The sequence below is a fragment of the Carassius gibelio genome, chromosome B17 (assembly GCF_023724105.1).
Source record: "Carassius gibelio isolate Cgi1373 ecotype wild population from Czech Republic chromosome B17, carGib1.2-hapl.c, whole genome shotgun sequence".
In the NCBI taxonomy this organism is placed as follows: domain Eukaryota; kingdom Metazoa; phylum Chordata; class Actinopteri; order Cypriniformes; family Cyprinidae; genus Carassius; species Carassius gibelio.
The window spans coordinates 16,132,019-16,150,708 of record NC_068412.1 but is presented as its reverse complement, the minus strand read 5'-3'; the positions used below and the strand labels follow the sequence as shown (position 1 = coordinate 16,150,708).

Here is an 18,690-nt window from a genome sequence, read left to right as displayed (position 1 = left end):
CCTAGAAACTCATCTGTGTGATGCTATTGTGTTTTGAAAAGCTGTGTGCTAAATATTTAAGGGAAAATGTCCTTCCTTGTATCTTGAACCACGATATTACGATGTCTGTGAGAAGTGGAGCCAAATACAAGTTTAGATGTAACTGTCTACAAAATGTACAAAATTTGTAGCTGTTTTTATTATAAATTAGATTTAAATGTTTAATTTGGGTGATAAAATCTGTCTTGTCAACACACTATTCTTTCACTAGGGATAGTTAAAATCAATTGTTTTAGATAAGCTAAGATATTAGGGATTTTTTAAGCTTCACAAAAATAGGTCAAAATTTAAGCACAAAAGCAAGCGCAAAAATCAATTGTGTTAATATAGTCTCAGATCGAAATCTGTGTGTGTGTGTGTGTGTGTGGTCTCTCATGATGCATCTAAAGCGAATTAGAAAAGCAGAGAGCAGGTCAGAACCTGCCTGAATGAAACTGCTGGAGATTTCACTGTCAACTTTGTAACACACATTCAGTGACTTCAGCTGTGCTTAAGCGACAGACTACGATGCATGTAGATTAAAAAATAAAAAAAGGATCATTTGTTTTAAATGTGACAATACAATAATCACCATCAGTAGCTTTTAAAAGTCACTAAGATGTTTTAATATGAAAAAAAGTCTTCCATGCTCACCAAGGCAGTTTATTTGATCAAAAATGCAACAGTAATATTTTGAAATTATATGATTTAAAAGTACTGTTTTAAATATATTTTAAAATTCAATATTCCTGTAATAATAAACCTGAAATTACAAGTCATTACTCCAGTTGTCACATGATCCTTCAGAAATAATTCTAATATGCTGACTTGGTGCTTAATAAAGATTTATTTTCAGTGCTTTATGCTATTTTTATAGAAACTGTCATACATTTTTGCAGGATTCTTTGAATTGAAATTTCAAAAGAACAACTCTTTTTTTTTTAAGTGTGCTTTGCTGTCACTGTACAAATTTAAACCATTTTTGCCGAATTAAAGTATTAATTTCTTTAATTTAATGCATTTAAACTCTTTAATTGTATAGTGTTTATCTAAAATAAAAAAATAAAATAAAAACATTCACTACCAAACCAAGGATTTTAAAAATAACCATGTTTCTTGACCACACTGGTTGACAGCAACTATGTAAGCAACATTTTCAGACAACTTGGAATGAAGAATGACCGCAGCAGTTTATCAATCAGATTTACCCGTCTGTTTTGTGCAAGTCTCAATGTTTCTGTCATTTTCACTGACTCATCTCTATGGTATTTCCTCATTGTACAGGTAAACCCTGCAGCTCACTCCAAGTATGAAAATACAGTTAAACTAAAACATTGTTACTGAACCTGCATATATCCATGTGGGAGTCTGCTTACACAATACAAGCACATACTTTTAACAAAAAATGCTTTGTACACAAAATACAACTTTGAGCATTACCAGGGCTTTATTCATTTAAACACCACAATATCAAATATTAAGTGCTGCCTGTTAAACAGACGGTCTATAAAAATGACATCCTGAGACAATCACCAATTTCCTTCAAATGCAAAACCTATAAATACAAAATTATTATTCTGTACAATAAAAAAAAAAAATTATAATAATCATAATGCTTATTCAAAAACATCCCAAAAAAATAAAAATAATAAAATAAAACACACTATAAACTACAATCAAATGCACAAAACTGCAAAAAATTAGTTCACACTTCAGCACACTCATGCATATACAGACACACACTTTTCAAGTTTGTTAGGACAGGACAGTTGTCCGCATGTGGGACAGTTGCATGAAGCAAACCCCAAGTAAAACATTTGTACATATTTCAAAAGGCAAGTTAATCAATTATTAAATCTGATTAACAACTGCTCTTAAACCACCCCGACCCCTTAACAAATGCTGAATCAACCAGATCAGGTTTCCAGAATGCTGCTAAATTCAAGTCTTTGTTCAGTCTGACTGAGAAATGCTTGTTTCAAAAGAATTATTTTCACTGCAGAACTTGGTGTGGGAAACTAGTTGAGAAAATCAAGCTTTTCCATACTGTATCCAGACCCATATGTGCTCTACATTTAAGTCGGGTGTTTTCAGTAAGAGTATTTCTACACACACCAGACAAAAACAGTTAAATTCTGCTTTGCCTCTGCAGCTATAAACCTACCATTCAGGTGGGGCAAGAATCCCAACTCCAAATAGGAAAAAAAAAAAAAAAAAACACCCTGGAAACAAAGTTCACTTTGTATTCCCAGCAGTTCAGTGTTCAAACAGTATCAAAGGTTTCTGCCAGATGCCATTAAAAGTCTCTAAACTACTCTGAGTGGAGTAGTGAACCCTGAGAACTCCACTACTGTCATTTCAGGAAAAATGGATTAAACATACAAGAAAATCCCTCGCTAATGTATCACTTTGAATTAATTATTCGGAAATGTAAAAGTAAAATAAAATAAAAAAATACAAATAAAAAACAGCTGCCAAATCTGGACATTCCCTGAGGTTTCTCATAAACAGACACATCAATGGTAAAACCTTGTTTCTTGAGCCATGCAGTACTACACAATCATAACTCAGTGCAGTGGGAAAGGCCACTCTTGCAAGATCAAGGTACTCCCTCGCAGTGTCTAAAACTAAGAGATGGAGGTAGAATGAACAGATAAGCACCTATTTCTGTCTAGACTGAAAGAGCTTGAGGTTCAGATCTCTGGTTCAGTTAAGTCTGGTTATGTAGATGCCTTTCATACACGTTCTCAAAACTTTACTCTATAACAATTCACTCCTCTAAATATCTTTAAAAGCACCTTTGTTTGCCGACTGCTAAAAATGGTCACACAGCCCTCTACTGGCAATGTTTGGCAGTACTACAAGCTTTAAAGCTCTAGAAAAGCTTTAAAATTACCTGAGTTTCCATATATCTCATTGAAGATTTACTAATAAACAGTATGTTCTATCTCATATCTATAAAAGGCAAATACCTAGGCCTGATTTTATCACCGATATTCAAGTAATAATGACCAAAAACATATCATAACTTAAAATTGAAATAATAATGACAATTCAGTTTTTGTTTTGACAAAAATATCTAAACTAAGCAAAAATGCCTTACTTAAGGTAATATGGCTGACAGAAATAAAAAGTATGGCTTCATAGTGTACTAAACCTAACACATGGATCTCCTCTAGAAGGCGCTTGTTGACAATATTGTCAGATTCCATTCACTATATGTAGTTAAAATATTAAGACATGGTCCCATCCCAAATTTACTCTCTTTATCAGGAACAGAACCGATTAAGCCAATTCAGTAGTGCATTTTATACAAACTTAAATCTGTCATTATGTGAAGGAGTGTTTTAAAAAATTTAATTAAACTAATTACAATTGAAATCTCACACCATTAATCACACTTCCGTCACACTGGATGCCTCATGTTTTAAGCAGATCTCCCAGATCGTATGTGTCAAAGAAGTCGGATACTCCTTCTCCATCCTCCAGACCCCAGAGGTAGTCGTCCTGGCTGAGCTGAGGAGAAAAGTTAACAAAGGGCCCAGAAGCATCAGATGTGAATGCAATCCCAGGCAGCTGGTCTTCAGTGATCTGGAGAAGGCTGGGAGGAAGATCCAGAATTCCCTCCACATCGAGCAGGGACGTGCTGCCGCTGGTGCCAGTCATCGAAGTCTGAGGCTTTATAGGCAAACCTGTACAAAGAAATAGACACTGTTAGTCTGTCAAACCGCTCTCTAGTCTCTTGCACACAATGTTACCGCTATCATCTATTCAGCTGAAGCATTTCAAACGTAAACTTTTGTTAGCGACTTCAACTAACAGCTTGCTTTGAAAGTGCTAAGTAGTAGTAAGCTCGTGGCAACTGTCTCACCTTCGACTGGCTGGGGTTTGGCAGGTGGGAAGACAGAGGGTGTGGTGGCGCTGGGGGTTTGTGGGTAATCTTTTCTGGGTGTGGCATTCTTGACGGGACTAGCATCCTCCAAACATTCTTCAGGACACAAGTACACCTCAATTGGGCCATTCTTGCTTTTCAAGTAAATTTGCAGCGAGCCCTAATGAAAATGAAGGAAGATGTGAAATTTACCTGCAGACAGTGGGAACCATATTTTGTCTAATATCAATTGATTCATAAATGAATATTTTAGATTACTAATATGAAAGAGACAAAGTTTCAAAGTGGCTTTAAATATCTACAGAACACCGAATGAAACAAAGAATGATGAAAGGCTAAATCATATATTTAATTCAAAATTCCTAGACATTTGAAGTCGTATCATAAGACTCAGGAGATTAAATTGAACATTACAGTCAGTTTGGGTTAGAACTTTTATTACAGATATATAAAAAGCTGAAAAGAGCAGCATATATTGTATGTCCCACATGGATTCCTAACTAGATTGACCAGCAAGATTTCTTTGGTCTACCAGCTTGATCAACAGCCAGCATTAACAAGCTAAGAGCAGCATCAGATTTTATGCCGGTCTTTTCAGTAACGTTATGTTTGGACTAAGACAAATACTGACCTCAGATGCTTCTGGAACTTCCAGTTTGGTTTCAGATGGTGCTTTCACAGCAATCACAGTCTGATCTTTCAAGCTGCTTATGGTACGAATGTCCTGATAGGTCACATATCCTAATGTGAGCTTCAGTTAAGGACAAACTCCTTTTGCATTTAATACGGTTTATGACTCTTCCCTGCCATTGATAAGCAATGATACAAGCAATCGCATATGTAAGCAGATGCATATGTACAACAGTGCATTCATCACACATTCAACAGCATATAAATCAAACCTACATAACGTTACCAAATAATATGTTGATCTAAGTGGTATAGGACTGTGCAAGCTTTGGATGTTTTGTTGGAAGTGATCTGTCCCATCTGTTTTGATCATCTTTCATTTACAAAAACACGATTTTCAAAAAAAAAAAATTGGTTGCTTTTTTTCAGTAAACATAGTCGGATTCAAGTGTTGATAAAATATTCCATAAAGCTAAAATAAAACGGAGTAAAAATGACTGACAGTTCACATACATGGTAACTTAACTGCATTTAAAAATGAAAGACTCAGAATTAAGATAATTGCAAAACGGATCCCTATGCCATGTGAGTGTTGTTTGAAAACAGCATGTCTGAACAAGCTCACAGTAGTCTAGGAGACAAATCACTCAAATCATTCACACAATAAAAGGATATCTTTGGTTGTCCTTGTGCTCTGTCAGTTCACGTAGCCGCGTTGAGCTGGATAGAATGAGGTCGTCCAGAGATTTTTCCTGCCTGTCCAGCTCAGAAAGCTCTTTCTTGAGAGCGCTGGTCCTCTCTAAATTGGAGGATGAGCCCTCAAACACACCACTGACACTAAAGCACACAAGATACAGAAAACATACTGCTTAAAACTAACATCATAATTAATTACATATAGTAAGCATGTATGTGTACATATTAATACTGCATCACATGGTTCTGCTGATCTGGTGCTCAACAAACATTTATCAGTATTGAAAACAATTGTGCGATTTTAAAATCTTTGTAGAGATGGTGACTCACCCTCCCCACCACCAAAAAAAAAAAACATCATTAATATGAAATAACATCTGTAAACTTTGGAAAATTTGGTTCAACTGCACAATTTAGTTCCATTTTACACATCATTGCTGAAAAACAAAATTAAAATGATAGCTGCTGAGTTTTTTTTCCAATTACAAGGATAAAAATATGCCCATTTTGATATCATGAGGCCTAAAAGGGAAGAATGTTCTTCCAGTAAAAGAAAAGCTCTATTCAATTGGATCGATGAGTGGAAAAGACTCCCAGGAAGTTGTCAAACACAAGAAGAGGAGTATTGACAATGAACTACAACAGCATCTTCAGGTCATGCGTTTCAGAGTAGACTCAAAATTGAGCATTTAGCACTTTAGTTTCCAGAACATCCAATCTAACACACTCACAGCCACTGGATGTTGTTTTTGGATTTCTTGCGGATGAGCTGCACACCCTCTAAAACATTTGTGATGTCATATATCCGTCTCTTCTGAACCTCCAGAACTTCTGTGGCCCAGTTCAGATCCAGAACCCCATCAGCTGATTCACTCAGCAAGCCCACAAATTTCTTAGTCAGCAGGCCAAGGGAAGTGTCATAACGGGTGCGCTCCCCTGGAGACTTGGGAGCTAGAGAGAGGGAAAGAGAGAGATACAAAAGGGGCATTCTTTTAATAATAGTATTACCAGTATTACCAGCTGCAGTTCCTACCAGAGGAATAAGTGAGGCTTGGGCAGGTGTGTTTGCTTTTTAAACAATTATGAGATGCCCTAAAACAGGTATGAACTTCCATCTCTCATGAACAAAAGGTCCATTTTCTCTAACAGTGATTGTGTTGACATTTGCTGCAGATCATTGTGTTGTACTCACTTTTGGGGCTTGGTGCCCTTGCACATGCAGAGTTTCCTTTCCCTTTAGGTGTGCGGAATTCTGGGAGATAAATCGGCTCTTCTAGATCTAGTCTTCTTTTGGCCTGGGAAAGAAAGACAGCAAGAGAATGTTAATTATGCTAGCCTTCAATTGCCTGCAAACTATTGGATTATTTATATAGCTCCAATTTAGCATTGTGTCTATTGTTCCTATGAATGTTGCATGGTTTTTCACATTTGCTCAGACAGGAAAGAGTGTTTTGGAAAGCTCAGACAGTGAGACACACTTGAGTGAAAGTGTTTTCTTAACTGCATTGTTCAAGAACAATTACTCCTCTTTCCTCAACTGCCCGAATACACTGCCACTTTAAATCCGTCTCAATCCTAAAAAGAAAAACAAGTTCTTGTCCTTTTTTCCTTGAGGGGGTCACCTCAACTGCTACTAATACTAGTAGATTAGAAGATAGGTGTAATGTTTAAACAACCTAAATTATTGAAGGAGGAAAATTTAATTGACAGGCGAGTAGGGAGCCCACTGTCTTAAACACCTCAGGATACATAAAAGTTTACACTTTAAATGGGAAATGACCACATTTTCAACTACATTTGACTTGATTGATCAGGTCACACAAAATATTTAGCACTACCCATTTATGATTAAATCCCCACATGGGATTTATGGATCTCGAATCACATTCAAAAGAAATCTAAAACACTGAAACGCAATAACTGAGAACCTGATAGAGTAATGCTATAGGGTTTAAAGTATCTCTCAGCCTGACATGACATGATTTCTATTTATTCAACTTTTTTACCATTAAGCATTAAGGATGGCATGACCTGAAACTTTACACATTTCTGAAATCTTTAGCATTCCACACCAGGCAGATGGGCCGGTTTCAACAACCCAACTCCACAAAAAAAGGTTTCAAAAGCCAACTGACACGGAAATCTACACCCACACATTGCCTGTTTGCTTTCCAATGGCAATCAGGAGTGCAGTTCACTCAAGACAGGATACTCCTGTAACAGACAGCGAGCATTTGCTGTGAACAGTTCGCTTACCCTGTGTGCGTCTGCATTTCCCGACCTGAACAACATCTACACCTGTCACTGACATCTGGAGCTACTGAGCAGGTGGTTGGGGGAGAGGAGCATAATCTCTTTTTTTTTCGGTTTCCCCTTCCGTTCTTTTTTCAACCTTTTCAATTTACTTTTCACCTTGCCTCCCCCATTTGTTTTATATTACACAAGACATATATTAAGGAACCAAACACCCTGATGTAAAGTATGTGGGGTGTGCCAAAACAAATCAGAAAAACTGGTAATATTTACTGAATGTAGCAATGACCATTTCATTTTCAATAAATACACACAGTAAACACGTTATGTCAACATAAACTTTTATTTTGGATGCGATTAATCGTTTGACAGCACTATTAACGTATTTTTCTTATTTTTTATTTTTTCATATTTATATAGCCTAGTATAACAATCTTTATACATGAAAATGTGTAGCTGCATTTATATTATATTTTACAAAAGGTTACCCCGCACAGGAAAACAATTTAGAGTCCTTGGCAACAGGTTTAAAAAATATTTAACCTGTTAACTGTCACTCACGTTTTTGAAGATAGACATGAATGTGCATGATACAAACCTACATTTTTATAATTCATGACTGAAAACATTTTGTAACATGATTTTGATGTACCATTTACATGGTAATGCAATGTCTGATTTTAAAATGGGTTTTGAAGGATGAATTTTGAGATTTTATGTTTTCAAGTGATATATAACTTCTGATGATTTCTAAAATGTGATAGAGAAAAAGGCAACGAGGAAGTCTTTTTTTTAAACAAAGGTCAAAGCCCCTTTTGTACTGTAGATTTCTGAGGGTGCACTCTTGTCATAAATCCACCTATTATTTTTCCTACATAATGTTTAACAAAAAATATTGGTAAAATATATATTTGGGAGTCTTAGACCTTTCCAACGATACATAGTTTGTCAAGATTAGATTAGATTTGATTGTAATATACTAGTCAACGTAGGCGTCCCGTATACGGGACGGGGTGACATTTAACAGGATATATATGTTTTCACTAAGAGCTGTTTTGGAGCCACCACTAGATGTTTGAAGTAGAGTCTTGTGGGTTCCCTTTTTGAATTGTCATCAAATCTGTGTAAGCATCAGCTGTTACCATGCTTTAGCACAGCAGATCAGCTCAAGATGAACACACACGCCCACCTGAGTGTGAGAAGGGGACCTTTGTGTGCTTCGTTTTGTTGGTTCTGCCCATTTCCTGTGTCAGTGGGAAATGAGAACTGAGAAATGCTGGCTCAGAATGTATGGGGTGGAAGCTGAAATATTCACTTCTAAAGCACCGATCTGGGAGCAGCTTCACCGACTGAAATCCAAACTACTAATATTTGTACCAGTTTGTATAGATTTATATCTGAAACTGGTGGAACTGCGTCAGGCCCAGGAGTTTCCCAAAAATATGCAAATCCATTGAGTAAGCGAACATCACACACAGCTGTGGCTAGCAAAAACACCCATGTTTAGGCAAAACTGAATTGATTTCAGCATTGTATCAATAAGAAACCATTTTACATTACTATAAGATTACAATTAAAAACAGAGTCCAAACTTAAATGTAATTACTATTTATTTCTAACTATAATAATCAACACTCAAATAAATATAAAAAATGTATGCAAACATGTTATTTATATTCAGAGAAATATTTAAATTAACTCATAAATTATACAATTTCTATTTGTTGTTGAAATAATTATTTAGACAATGTCTGTCATAACTTTATTTTTTAAAATAAACACTAAATGATTAAGGACATCACTAACAGGTAAAGTAAAATAAAATGAGTAGCTTTATAGTTTAATATTTCACGAAATGCTCTTCTCTAAACTTAATCTGTCTGGTTGAATAACAAGCTGTGGTCACCTGATGACTAGCCTGAGATAAATGAAATGCTACATGACATTGTGTTTACAAGCCATTTTAAACGCATCTTTCTATAGCCCCTTTCACACTGCCATTCCGGCAAATACATGGGTAAAGTGTTCAGGCAATTGTTCCCGGGTCGCTAGATCTTGCACTTTCACACTGCCAGTGATTACCCGGGATGTGTGCGTGCTTTCACACACAACCAGTAAAGATCCCGTAACAACACGTGACATCAGGGCGTGACGTGTAATGCACGAGTCGAAAACGTTAGGCACGTTATACTTTCACTGAAGCAAGCAAACGACTTCGGCGTCAGCGCGGAAAGTGAGGAACTAACTGATTTCTGCTTCATTACAGTTTGCAAATATTATTTTTGTCGCGAACGATGATCTTTCATCAAAACAGCCGGTAAAAGAGTCGCGCGACAACGCGCATCATCACTTCGAGCGTGCAAGCAAGCGGGCGGGCAACCCCCCACGCCACTTCACCTATTTTTGAAGGTAAGAGTGTGTGCTCGAATATGCTCTAGAACCGCTCTCTTGATACTTAGATGTCATACACCAATCACCGATGGTAACAGTGTGCAATGATATGCGTACACATTACGGGCAATATTTGCAACAGGTTAGGATAAATAATCTTTATGATGATTGCTAAACAAATAATTCTTAGTTTTAGATTTCCTAGTAAAATTCTAAGCATTAGACACTGGTCTACCCCACTCATTATTAATAAAATATGACTTAAATAACCACAAAAGACATTTAGGATGTGCAACATTTCCCTTTTCACATTAGAATAAAAAGCAACTCAAGAGACCTGATCAAGTGACTTTAGAGATCATGATGAAACCCTATGAAATACTCAACACTGCTATGGCACAATGCTCATATAGCAAGCAATGTTTCACTAATAGCTACTTCAACAAGAGTTACACAACACCTGATCATTTCCAATAACTTCTAGAGGATGTTTCATCATAAAACCCCTACTCAATGTTTATTCATAGACAGTATACTTACAATACTGTTCAAACATTGGGAGTTGGAAATATATATTTTTTATTAGTCTTTTACGCTTATAAAGGCTGCATTAATTTGATAAAAAATACAGCAAAAGCAGTAATTTGTTAAATATTACAATGTAAAATATTTTCTATTTTAATATTTATTCAAATGAAACTTATTCCTGTGATGGCAAAGCTAAACTTTCAGCAACCATTACTCCAGTCTTTACAGTCACGAGACTATTCTAATATGCCGATTTGGTGCTCAAGTAACATTTCAAGACATTTCAAGAAACAAATTTTGAATTAAAAGTATGAGCTACTTTTACACATTTAAACGGCAGTGTAATTTAGTGCTAATGAAAACAAAGCTTTAAAGGAAGTAAAATGTTGGGTCTTCACACAAAACACTGCTTGTGAAAGCTGAACAGAAATATTTTCAACCATTGGTTTCATATGGTTTTCATACAGTGTATACTATGAAAGTATCATGATTAAATTCAACTGATGACAAATTACTAAGCTTTGCCTACTAAATGAGGCACTTTTCAAATGGTATGGCACTTCTAATATATGCTTCATTTCTTTTTAGATATTTACAGGCTCATTCTTTGAAGTGTACGGTGCATGAAGTCACACCTCCCCCGTTTTCTCCCACATCAATGGCATAACTATGAGTTCTTTTCCTAGCTGGGGGTGGGGAATGAGGGTCTTAATACGTGTTATTGTGTAACTTTCCAAGTAATCATCATCTGAGGTGTTTTTTAACAATCACAATCTGACTTGAAAGAGAACAGGTTTCTATACGCCTACAGACAAACGTGAGAGAATGACCTGCAAACAGTGCCACTCCCAAATGTGAAAGAACACATACATCCCACTCACAACGTGTAAGAGTGAGAAAGGCCATTCTGTGTCAGTGACATATTCCAAAGTGTCAAAATGAAAAGAAGCCACAGGTAAAAGAGAAATGGGGAAGTACACATGAAAAGGGCACAAGGGGATGATACTTATGCAAAACTTGGCCAGATGGGTCCATGCAGAGCTATCAGAGTTAAACAGCTTGAGACCCATCACCCACCTTGTTTATGCAACACCTGGTTACTGGTGGCCCCTCAGGGGGAAACAGATAAATTAAGAGAATGAAATGAGGTAAATTGACTCGAGGGACTCTGGAATGGGGGAGGTGGAGGGCGGGACGTGTCACCAGGGTCTCTAGAAACAAAGCCAAATCATGTGTTCTACAACATAGTGATCAAAGACCAGTGGTTGATCATTTGATCTCAGACACGTGAGATTTGGAGAGAACCAGAAACCTAGCGATCTCCATGACCCTTTAAATCCTCAAAGTCTGGCTCTGTTGTACAGCGCTCTAGTCTTTATTTTCCTTCACTGGAGATTACCAGAGCAATGCTGACATCAATTACTACTGCATGTAGTCTGCAACTATTGTTATGCTCATGCATTTGACAAATAAACTTGGACTTGATAACATATTAACCAAAACTATGTTAAGAAAATATGACTGAGAAAACTTAATGCTGAATTAAATATCCTCAAGGGTCAGTATTTACCTTTGAAGCAACAAATCAGAAGGTCAGCAAATGATTAATCACAATCAGAAAACATTTATCATTAACCACAAAATCGCTGGTTTGTAGCAAACAATTTTACCAGTTACTGCACTGTATTATTCTATAGTTTTATCTAGTGACTAATTAAATGGAAGTTTCACATGTAAACCACTGTATTTCTGCATTGAAAAATAAGGTGGATAAAGAAAGTTAAATGATGTCAGCAGTAAAGGAAAGTCCTTTACATTAATGATTATAAACATAAGCCTTTTTTTTTGGTTGTTTGAAATAACATGCAACATTGATAACAATTATAGGTAATTGCAAAAAAATATAATATCACATTGAATTAGAAATTATAATATCATATTGACTTTGACATTTTGAAGAAACATGAACTACGCATTTCAGCAGGATTAATTGAATGTAATTCACAAGTTTAGTTTTTAAGGAGTAATGGATCAAAGGTCTGAAAAGGAAAACGTGAACTTTAGGTGTGTCATTCATGTCAAACTGAAAAAGGGGCAGAGAACAAGAAGAGAAAAAAAAAAGTTTTCAGAGCAGGAGATGTGACTTGCACACTGGTGTGAAAAACTGAACAAGGGAAACTGGAAGTTTCACTAGACTCTTTTTTTCTTCCAAAAAAGATATTAAAGAAGTTGTTTGAAACATTTTAATACTACAGACTAAATGACATATGATAAAAAAATATAGAGTTTGGAATCAGGGAAAGCAATATGACAAGGCCTTATCTGATCTGTTAACCATTTTGAATTGACCAATTACATCAATTGGTCAATTCAAAATTAAAAACCAGAAACCCAGAAAAGCATTCTGAAGTAGGCTTTTGTTGTAATCTATGTTAGAGTTGGACGCATGTGCATCAAACCCCCATTCAGACGCCCAGTCTGTTATCAGCCCTGCCCCATATTCTGCAGCATGAGTCTGTGATCATTACTTTTGTTTATCAGCTGGAGGCAGCAAGCAACACAGAGAAGTACGACATAGGCAGTTCCTGGAGCAGATACTTTGACCTTCCGACCTTTTTGAGACGTTGAGCTTGTGCAAGGACGAATTGTGAGACAGGTGTAAAATGGCACAGGAAAAACGGGAGTGATTATTACAACTGCAGCTACATAAACTAAAAGCTGTAGAATCCAGGAGTTTAAACATACAAATACAGGAATAACCAGTTTGTTGATGAACCTGGGTCATTTAATCATGGGGCTTTACGGGAGGCAAAGCATTCATTCATAACATGCTTTATATATTGCTAAATATAAAAATGTTCTGTATTTTGATTAATTTACCTTCGAAGACCCTTCCCCCACTTTACTTTTAAGCCAGACCCATATAATATAATGTCCGGTTCAGAAGCTGTAAAGCACCCTTCCCCCATCTATCAGCTTCAACCACCTCCCCCCTGAAATAATTCATATGGAAAACCATTTCAACATTCAAAACTAACTAGGTACAACTTTTTATTTTATTTTATTTTTTTGCTAGTCCTTCTCACAGTAAAGTCATGTTTCCACTGGTAACAAACCAGTATTCAGTTTTACTATTAATCTGATACCTGTATTTGTTAACAGTAACCATGGCATAGACTTTAGGATAGACGCCACATTGAGTTTACCATATTAGAAATGAGGCTGTGAGTGTTAAGGGGGTCACACACCGGACGAGAAGCACAGTGCCACGTCACATCATGCCACGTCTATAAAATTCGAACACATTGTTTTCTATGAGTGTATGCACACCGTATGCACTAGGGATGCACCGAAATTTCGGCCACCGAAAATTTTCGGCTGAAAATGGCCTTTTCGGTTTTCGGCCGATAGACTTTTATCACCGAAACAACACGGCCGAAATGTTTTGATGACGCAAACAGAAACCGTGACCTGCACGTGCACCTGCATAGCAAAGACCACGAGCTCCACGCGACATTCACTTAACACCAGTGAGAACATTCTCTCTCTTCTTACTCCTTTATTCGCAGCACTAAAGCGTCTCCTAACAAAGAGATTAAGATGGACCACGAAGTAAAAACAAAGAAAAGTACAGTCTTATAGAGTCTGTTAGCACACGTCTCACTGAGATCTTTTCGGAACCTCTGCACTTCATCGCGAATGTGCTTGATCCGCGTTATAAAACCATTACTTGGATGCGGAAATAAGGCAGCGCGCACGAGAAATGATCCAGGCCGCGCCGGATGCGGATTGCGGAGAACCCGCGTGGAGACTGAGAAGCGCCAAGCGTAGGAGACAGACCAGAGCGCAGAAAAAAAGACTGGTCTCTGCACCAGATGAGTGGCATGCACCATCGTTGTCTGATATGTTCAGTGGAATTCTGCAAGAAAGTGCCTCAAATAATAATAATACGTTGGCTATTTTGTTCTTATACACACACACAAACATATATACATACATAATATCAGATTGTAGCCATATTTATGCTAGATTTTCTGCTAGATTTCTGCTTTAATTTGATAAAAATGTTTATTTATGCCCTGGCCCTATTTAAATACACTCTCTCAAATATTTCTCAAATGTCAGGCAGATGACAAGCTCAACTGCTCAACAGCTAGATGGTTATCTGTCTGAAGTCCCCATCCCCAGAAGTGATAACAGTCTTGCCAACTGGAGAAGTAATGCACTTTCTAGTCCTACATAGACAAATTTCAAATGCACTTCACCTAAATGCACTTTGTTTTTATGAGAGAACTGTTCATTTTAAAACCTTTCTGCAGGCCAGTAGGCCTGTACATTATTATTAAATATACACATGAGTGGGATAAATTGTTAGTTTGAATTTTATTTTATACTGTGCATTGTTGCAATGTGCTTAATAAATATTTGCATCATTTGTAATTGTTTTTTTTTATGTTATTTTTTTTTAAATAAGTTATGTAATTGTAATTATCTTTGAAACTTTAATATTAATTTATGCAATTGCAATGTCTTATAGTAAAGTTAGTACACGGTCATAGCAATAATTGCAATGGTACTAATAATTGGCACAATTTCTTTCGGTGTTTCGGTTTCGGTTTTCGGCCTTGGTTTTCTCTTTTTCGGTTTTCGGTTTCGGCCAAGAATTTTCATTTCGGTGCATCCCTAGTATGCACACCATTTCGGCGTCTTTCCGTGGCACAGAGCGCCATCTGCAAAGTTTTATATTAAATGAGCTAAATTAAGCTTGTGCATATAGAATGTGCGATGTTCGATACTTAGAGATGTCCTAGACGTGGCGCCTCTGAGGCGCAGTGCTTCTCGTCTGGTGTGTGATCACCTTTAGACTTGAAGTCTGAGTCTACATAATAGCAGATCTCACAATTTTAAACCGTTTATTGGTGTTATCTAAAGTCTGCTGTGAAAAGATGCTTCAAGTGGCATGTTCTAACAGCACAAGCCTTTGAACATACTGTAATTCTATCCCTCATAGACTCCTTTTCATTTCATTGCAAAATTAAATGACAGTACCCTGAATATGGTATATGTCCTTGACATTAGCAAAACAGTGAGTATTATTTTGAATGTTTAATAATTGTTGATCCTAGAAGGATGATTAATTTAAGAAACAAATGGCTTGCCACACTCTTTTACCTGAAGGTCCTGTCTGTGTTAATGTCATGACTGAAATATACATGCAAGTGTTGTGGTCATGCTCTCCAATTACCGGCCTGTTTTATTCATTCATGAGGAACTGACAGATTTTCAGGACATCAGAGATGATGGCACAGATAAAACCCTGTGGCAAAGCCAGAAACGTGAAGCTTTCCTGCTGTACAACGTGGATTATATAGTGTGACTGTAGCAGTGTTGTAATAAATGCCATATTATTGTACTAAGACATGAAACAAGTATTCGAATACATAGCTTAGAAGCGGTAGAAGGAAATAGGCTTACCGGCAGCCGTCCGGAAGAGGTCCGCATCGGTTTAGGCTCCGGCCCGTGGGGGGTCGCGTACAAACAGTTGGGTCTCTGCTCCGCAGCTGTCGTGTTCCCGATTTGAGTGAAGTATCCAGCCGGTACCGAATTCATCGGTGGGCTTGAGAGTCCAGTGTTGAAAAAATCCGTCCTCACCGCGGAGAACATTTTCTTCGGTGGGCACGAGAGCCCAGATACTGCGCCTCTTCCAGAAGCTGGAGAAATCCCTCTGGGTATCCGCATCATTTTGCACACGAAATGCAAGAAAACCCGCGAAAGTCACGCAAAAGAAACTCTTTTATTACGCAAATCGCGTCTACAATTTACTGTACAATGAAACAACCGTCAAAATGAATATGTATATCTTAAAATACTGCAAAGGATATAGAGAACCTGCACTTTAGTATAATAAATATTGTTAAAGTTGTAGATAAATTATGCGTTAAAACTTAAAAAATTTAAACATCCGAAATTCACAAAAACTCTTTCCTAGGGTCCTTTGTTAGTAGCACAAGAGAGGCTATTACGTCTCAATATAATGCAAATAAATTAAACATGTAATAAATGTACCACGGTCATTCAGTTTCATAAATGTACCTTTCAAAGGTAAACAAAGCTCGGAAATGTTTCTCTTGTAGTTCTTGTGTAGAGCCGGCGATTGTGAGAAACGCTCCTATGTGTCTGTAATTCCTCTCCGGCCGAGAAGCCCTGCTTTGACATCAGCTCAACAGAGGAGCGCTATTTTAGCGCCAAATTACGTCCCGCGAAATTTGGATCTCCCGCGGTTAGACGCGCTTCGTGATTGGCTGCTGGCACGACGCGCTAGATCGGATTTTGAATATATTTACACGTAACAGTTGGTGCCTAGCGTTCATCCTCTTAAAGACACAGCGCCTCTTAATCTCTGTTGTGAACAAGGGCGACATATTGTTCAGACTTTACAACAGCGTTATCAAACGTGTCCTAGTCAAATGTAGATTTAGCATTTAGATGTATTTCACAAAAGTATAATTCATAATACACAAATTCACATAATTCACGTTTTTCACACAAATTAACTAATATCATATAAAACCAAAGCATTTACACAGATACAATACACCACAAAGTAGAAAGAGTACTATACGTCATACCAATTGTGTTTCCATGGTTTCCAAATTAATCATGGTCATAGATTAGTCTTAAATGTCAATGTTTTTCAAAAGCAAAATGGAAAAATAGTTGACTCTGGCATGGCCTGACTCTGTGAAATGAGACTTAAAGGAGAAATAAAGAGCTTTAAAGCCCTAAACAACCCCACAGAAAAAAAACCCCACTTGAAAGGATCTTATTATCTGGCACAAAGAGTGAACCCCCACCATGCTTCAGATGATTGTTAAGACTCTCCCACGCAACCATTTGCCTGATTATATCTTTACAGTGTTTAGTAGAGACACACTTCCAAATAAAGTATGGCAGTGGAGCATCAAAAAATAAAAATAAATAAACAAACAAGAACAAGATGGTGATTCAAATCTTGCAGAAATCACAATAGTTTGATTAGAAACATCGTATCACATAGCAAAATCATTATAATTATCCAGTTGCCCACAGAGATGAAATTGTTTAAAATCAGCCAGGGCTTTGGGGAAATATGCACCATACTATATGGAGGCAGAAAATGAATCACTTTTAGGGAATCACTTTTGATGTATAATAGATCTAGCTATGGGTCTAGTGTCTCTGCAAACACTGTCAGATATGTGCTTTTAATGAAAAAGTAGGCATTTACGAAAGCACTGAATACCCTAGTACACACATTCAAATCCAACAAGCAGTTTTGGACTTAGTAGCCTAATCTAACACATGAATCAGGTTTATTTGAGAAAATATACATGTTTTAGACTAACAAACTGCAAGACAAGTCTATAATGTGAGTTCTTGTCCGTCTGAGTAAATTATTCTTGCAGAGCATTTATTATGGTATGAAATTTGTATTTATTGTTACATTTGTAATTAATTTTATAGGTAACATAATTATTAAGGCTGGAATATTTATTTGAGTTTATTCACCATTTCAATTATTTGACAAATGACATAGACATAGTGTGTTTTATGATATAAAAGAAAAAAGGGTGGAGAGGGCATCTAAAAATTCAGTTCCAAATGGAAAATTTTGTTAAAACTGCTGCAAAAAATTACATATTGTTAAAGTGACACATGAAGTTTCTCCTTACTTTAGGCATAGCTAAGATAAGTTTTGAACAGCAATGGACACAGGAACGTTGCGAGAAGGTTAGAGTCGTGTTCTCTTGTCCGCCCTCTTCTGGAGAGACACGGGATTTCTGGCATTTATGTTTTTCAATTAAGACAATTATTCTTCATTTGTGAAGGATGACAAAATGTGTAAGAATCGTTTACTTTTGTCCATCGTCAGACTTTACTTAGGCTATTTAAACAAACTAAACTTTATTTTAACTCTATTTAATTTATCCCGTTATTTGAGATCTTTTTCTTAATAGGAATTATTAAAGGAAAACATCACTGAATATTTTACTCAACATTAAAATAAGGCTGAGAAGTTGTGACAAAGGATTATAGCCTAACTAGAGTCAAAAGATGAATTACACAAGCATATATTTCTCCAGCTTTATTTCGTTTTCAAATAGCTAGTTCGAAATATTCAGATTTTTTAGTCAATTATAATAAAGATACAATTTAGGTTTAATGTAGAAGTTTAACCGAGATAGGTCTACCATATCATCCTCTATGATCGGGGTTGCCACAAAACGTCAACGTGTTCAATT

At 36.7% G+C, this 18,690-nt stretch overlaps 1 protein-coding gene across 2 annotated transcripts; it reads right to left on the bottom strand.

Moving 5' to 3' along the window:
* Window positions 1-1,116: 1,116 nt before the first annotated feature.
* Window positions 1,117-16,781, bottom strand: e2f2 (E2F transcription factor 2). Of its 2 annotated transcripts, XM_052581356.1 has the most exons (8): window positions 16,502-16,778; window positions 15,884-16,133; window positions 6,429-6,531; window positions 5,968-6,187; window positions 5,216-5,377; window positions 4,542-4,656; window positions 3,890-4,070; window positions 1,119-3,710 (listed from the first exon to the last, which is right to left on the bottom strand). In XM_052581356.1, the coding sequence occupies exons 2-8, from the start codon at window positions 16,070-16,072 to the stop codon at window positions 3,439-3,441; spliced, it is 1,242 nt and encodes a 413-aa protein (XP_052437316.1). In that variant the 5' UTR covers window positions 16,073-16,133; window positions 16,502-16,778; the 3' UTR covers window positions 1,119-3,438. The 2 variants fall into 2 exon arrangements, with proteins under 2 accessions (XP_052437315.1, XP_052437316.1); XM_052581355.1 differs by having other exon boundaries at window positions 1,117-3,710; window positions 15,884-16,781.
* Window positions 16,782-18,690: the final 1,909 nt, after the last annotated feature.

Bases quoted from the DNA above. Each gene is read 5' to 3' on its own strand.
- e2f2 (XM_052581355.1), bottom strand. From the start codon at position 16,150: ATGATGCGGATACCCAGAGGGATTTCTCCAGCTTCTGGAAGAGGCGCA. The intron at 4,657-5,215 runs ATATCCTTTTAT...ACTGAAGCTCAC, and splicing joins GAGCACAAGGACAACCAAAG to ATTAGGATATGTGACCTATC. The intron at 3,711-3,889 runs GTGAGACAGTTG...TTCTTTGTACAG, and splicing joins CAAACCCCAGCCAGTCGAAG to GTTTGCCTATAAAGCCTCAG.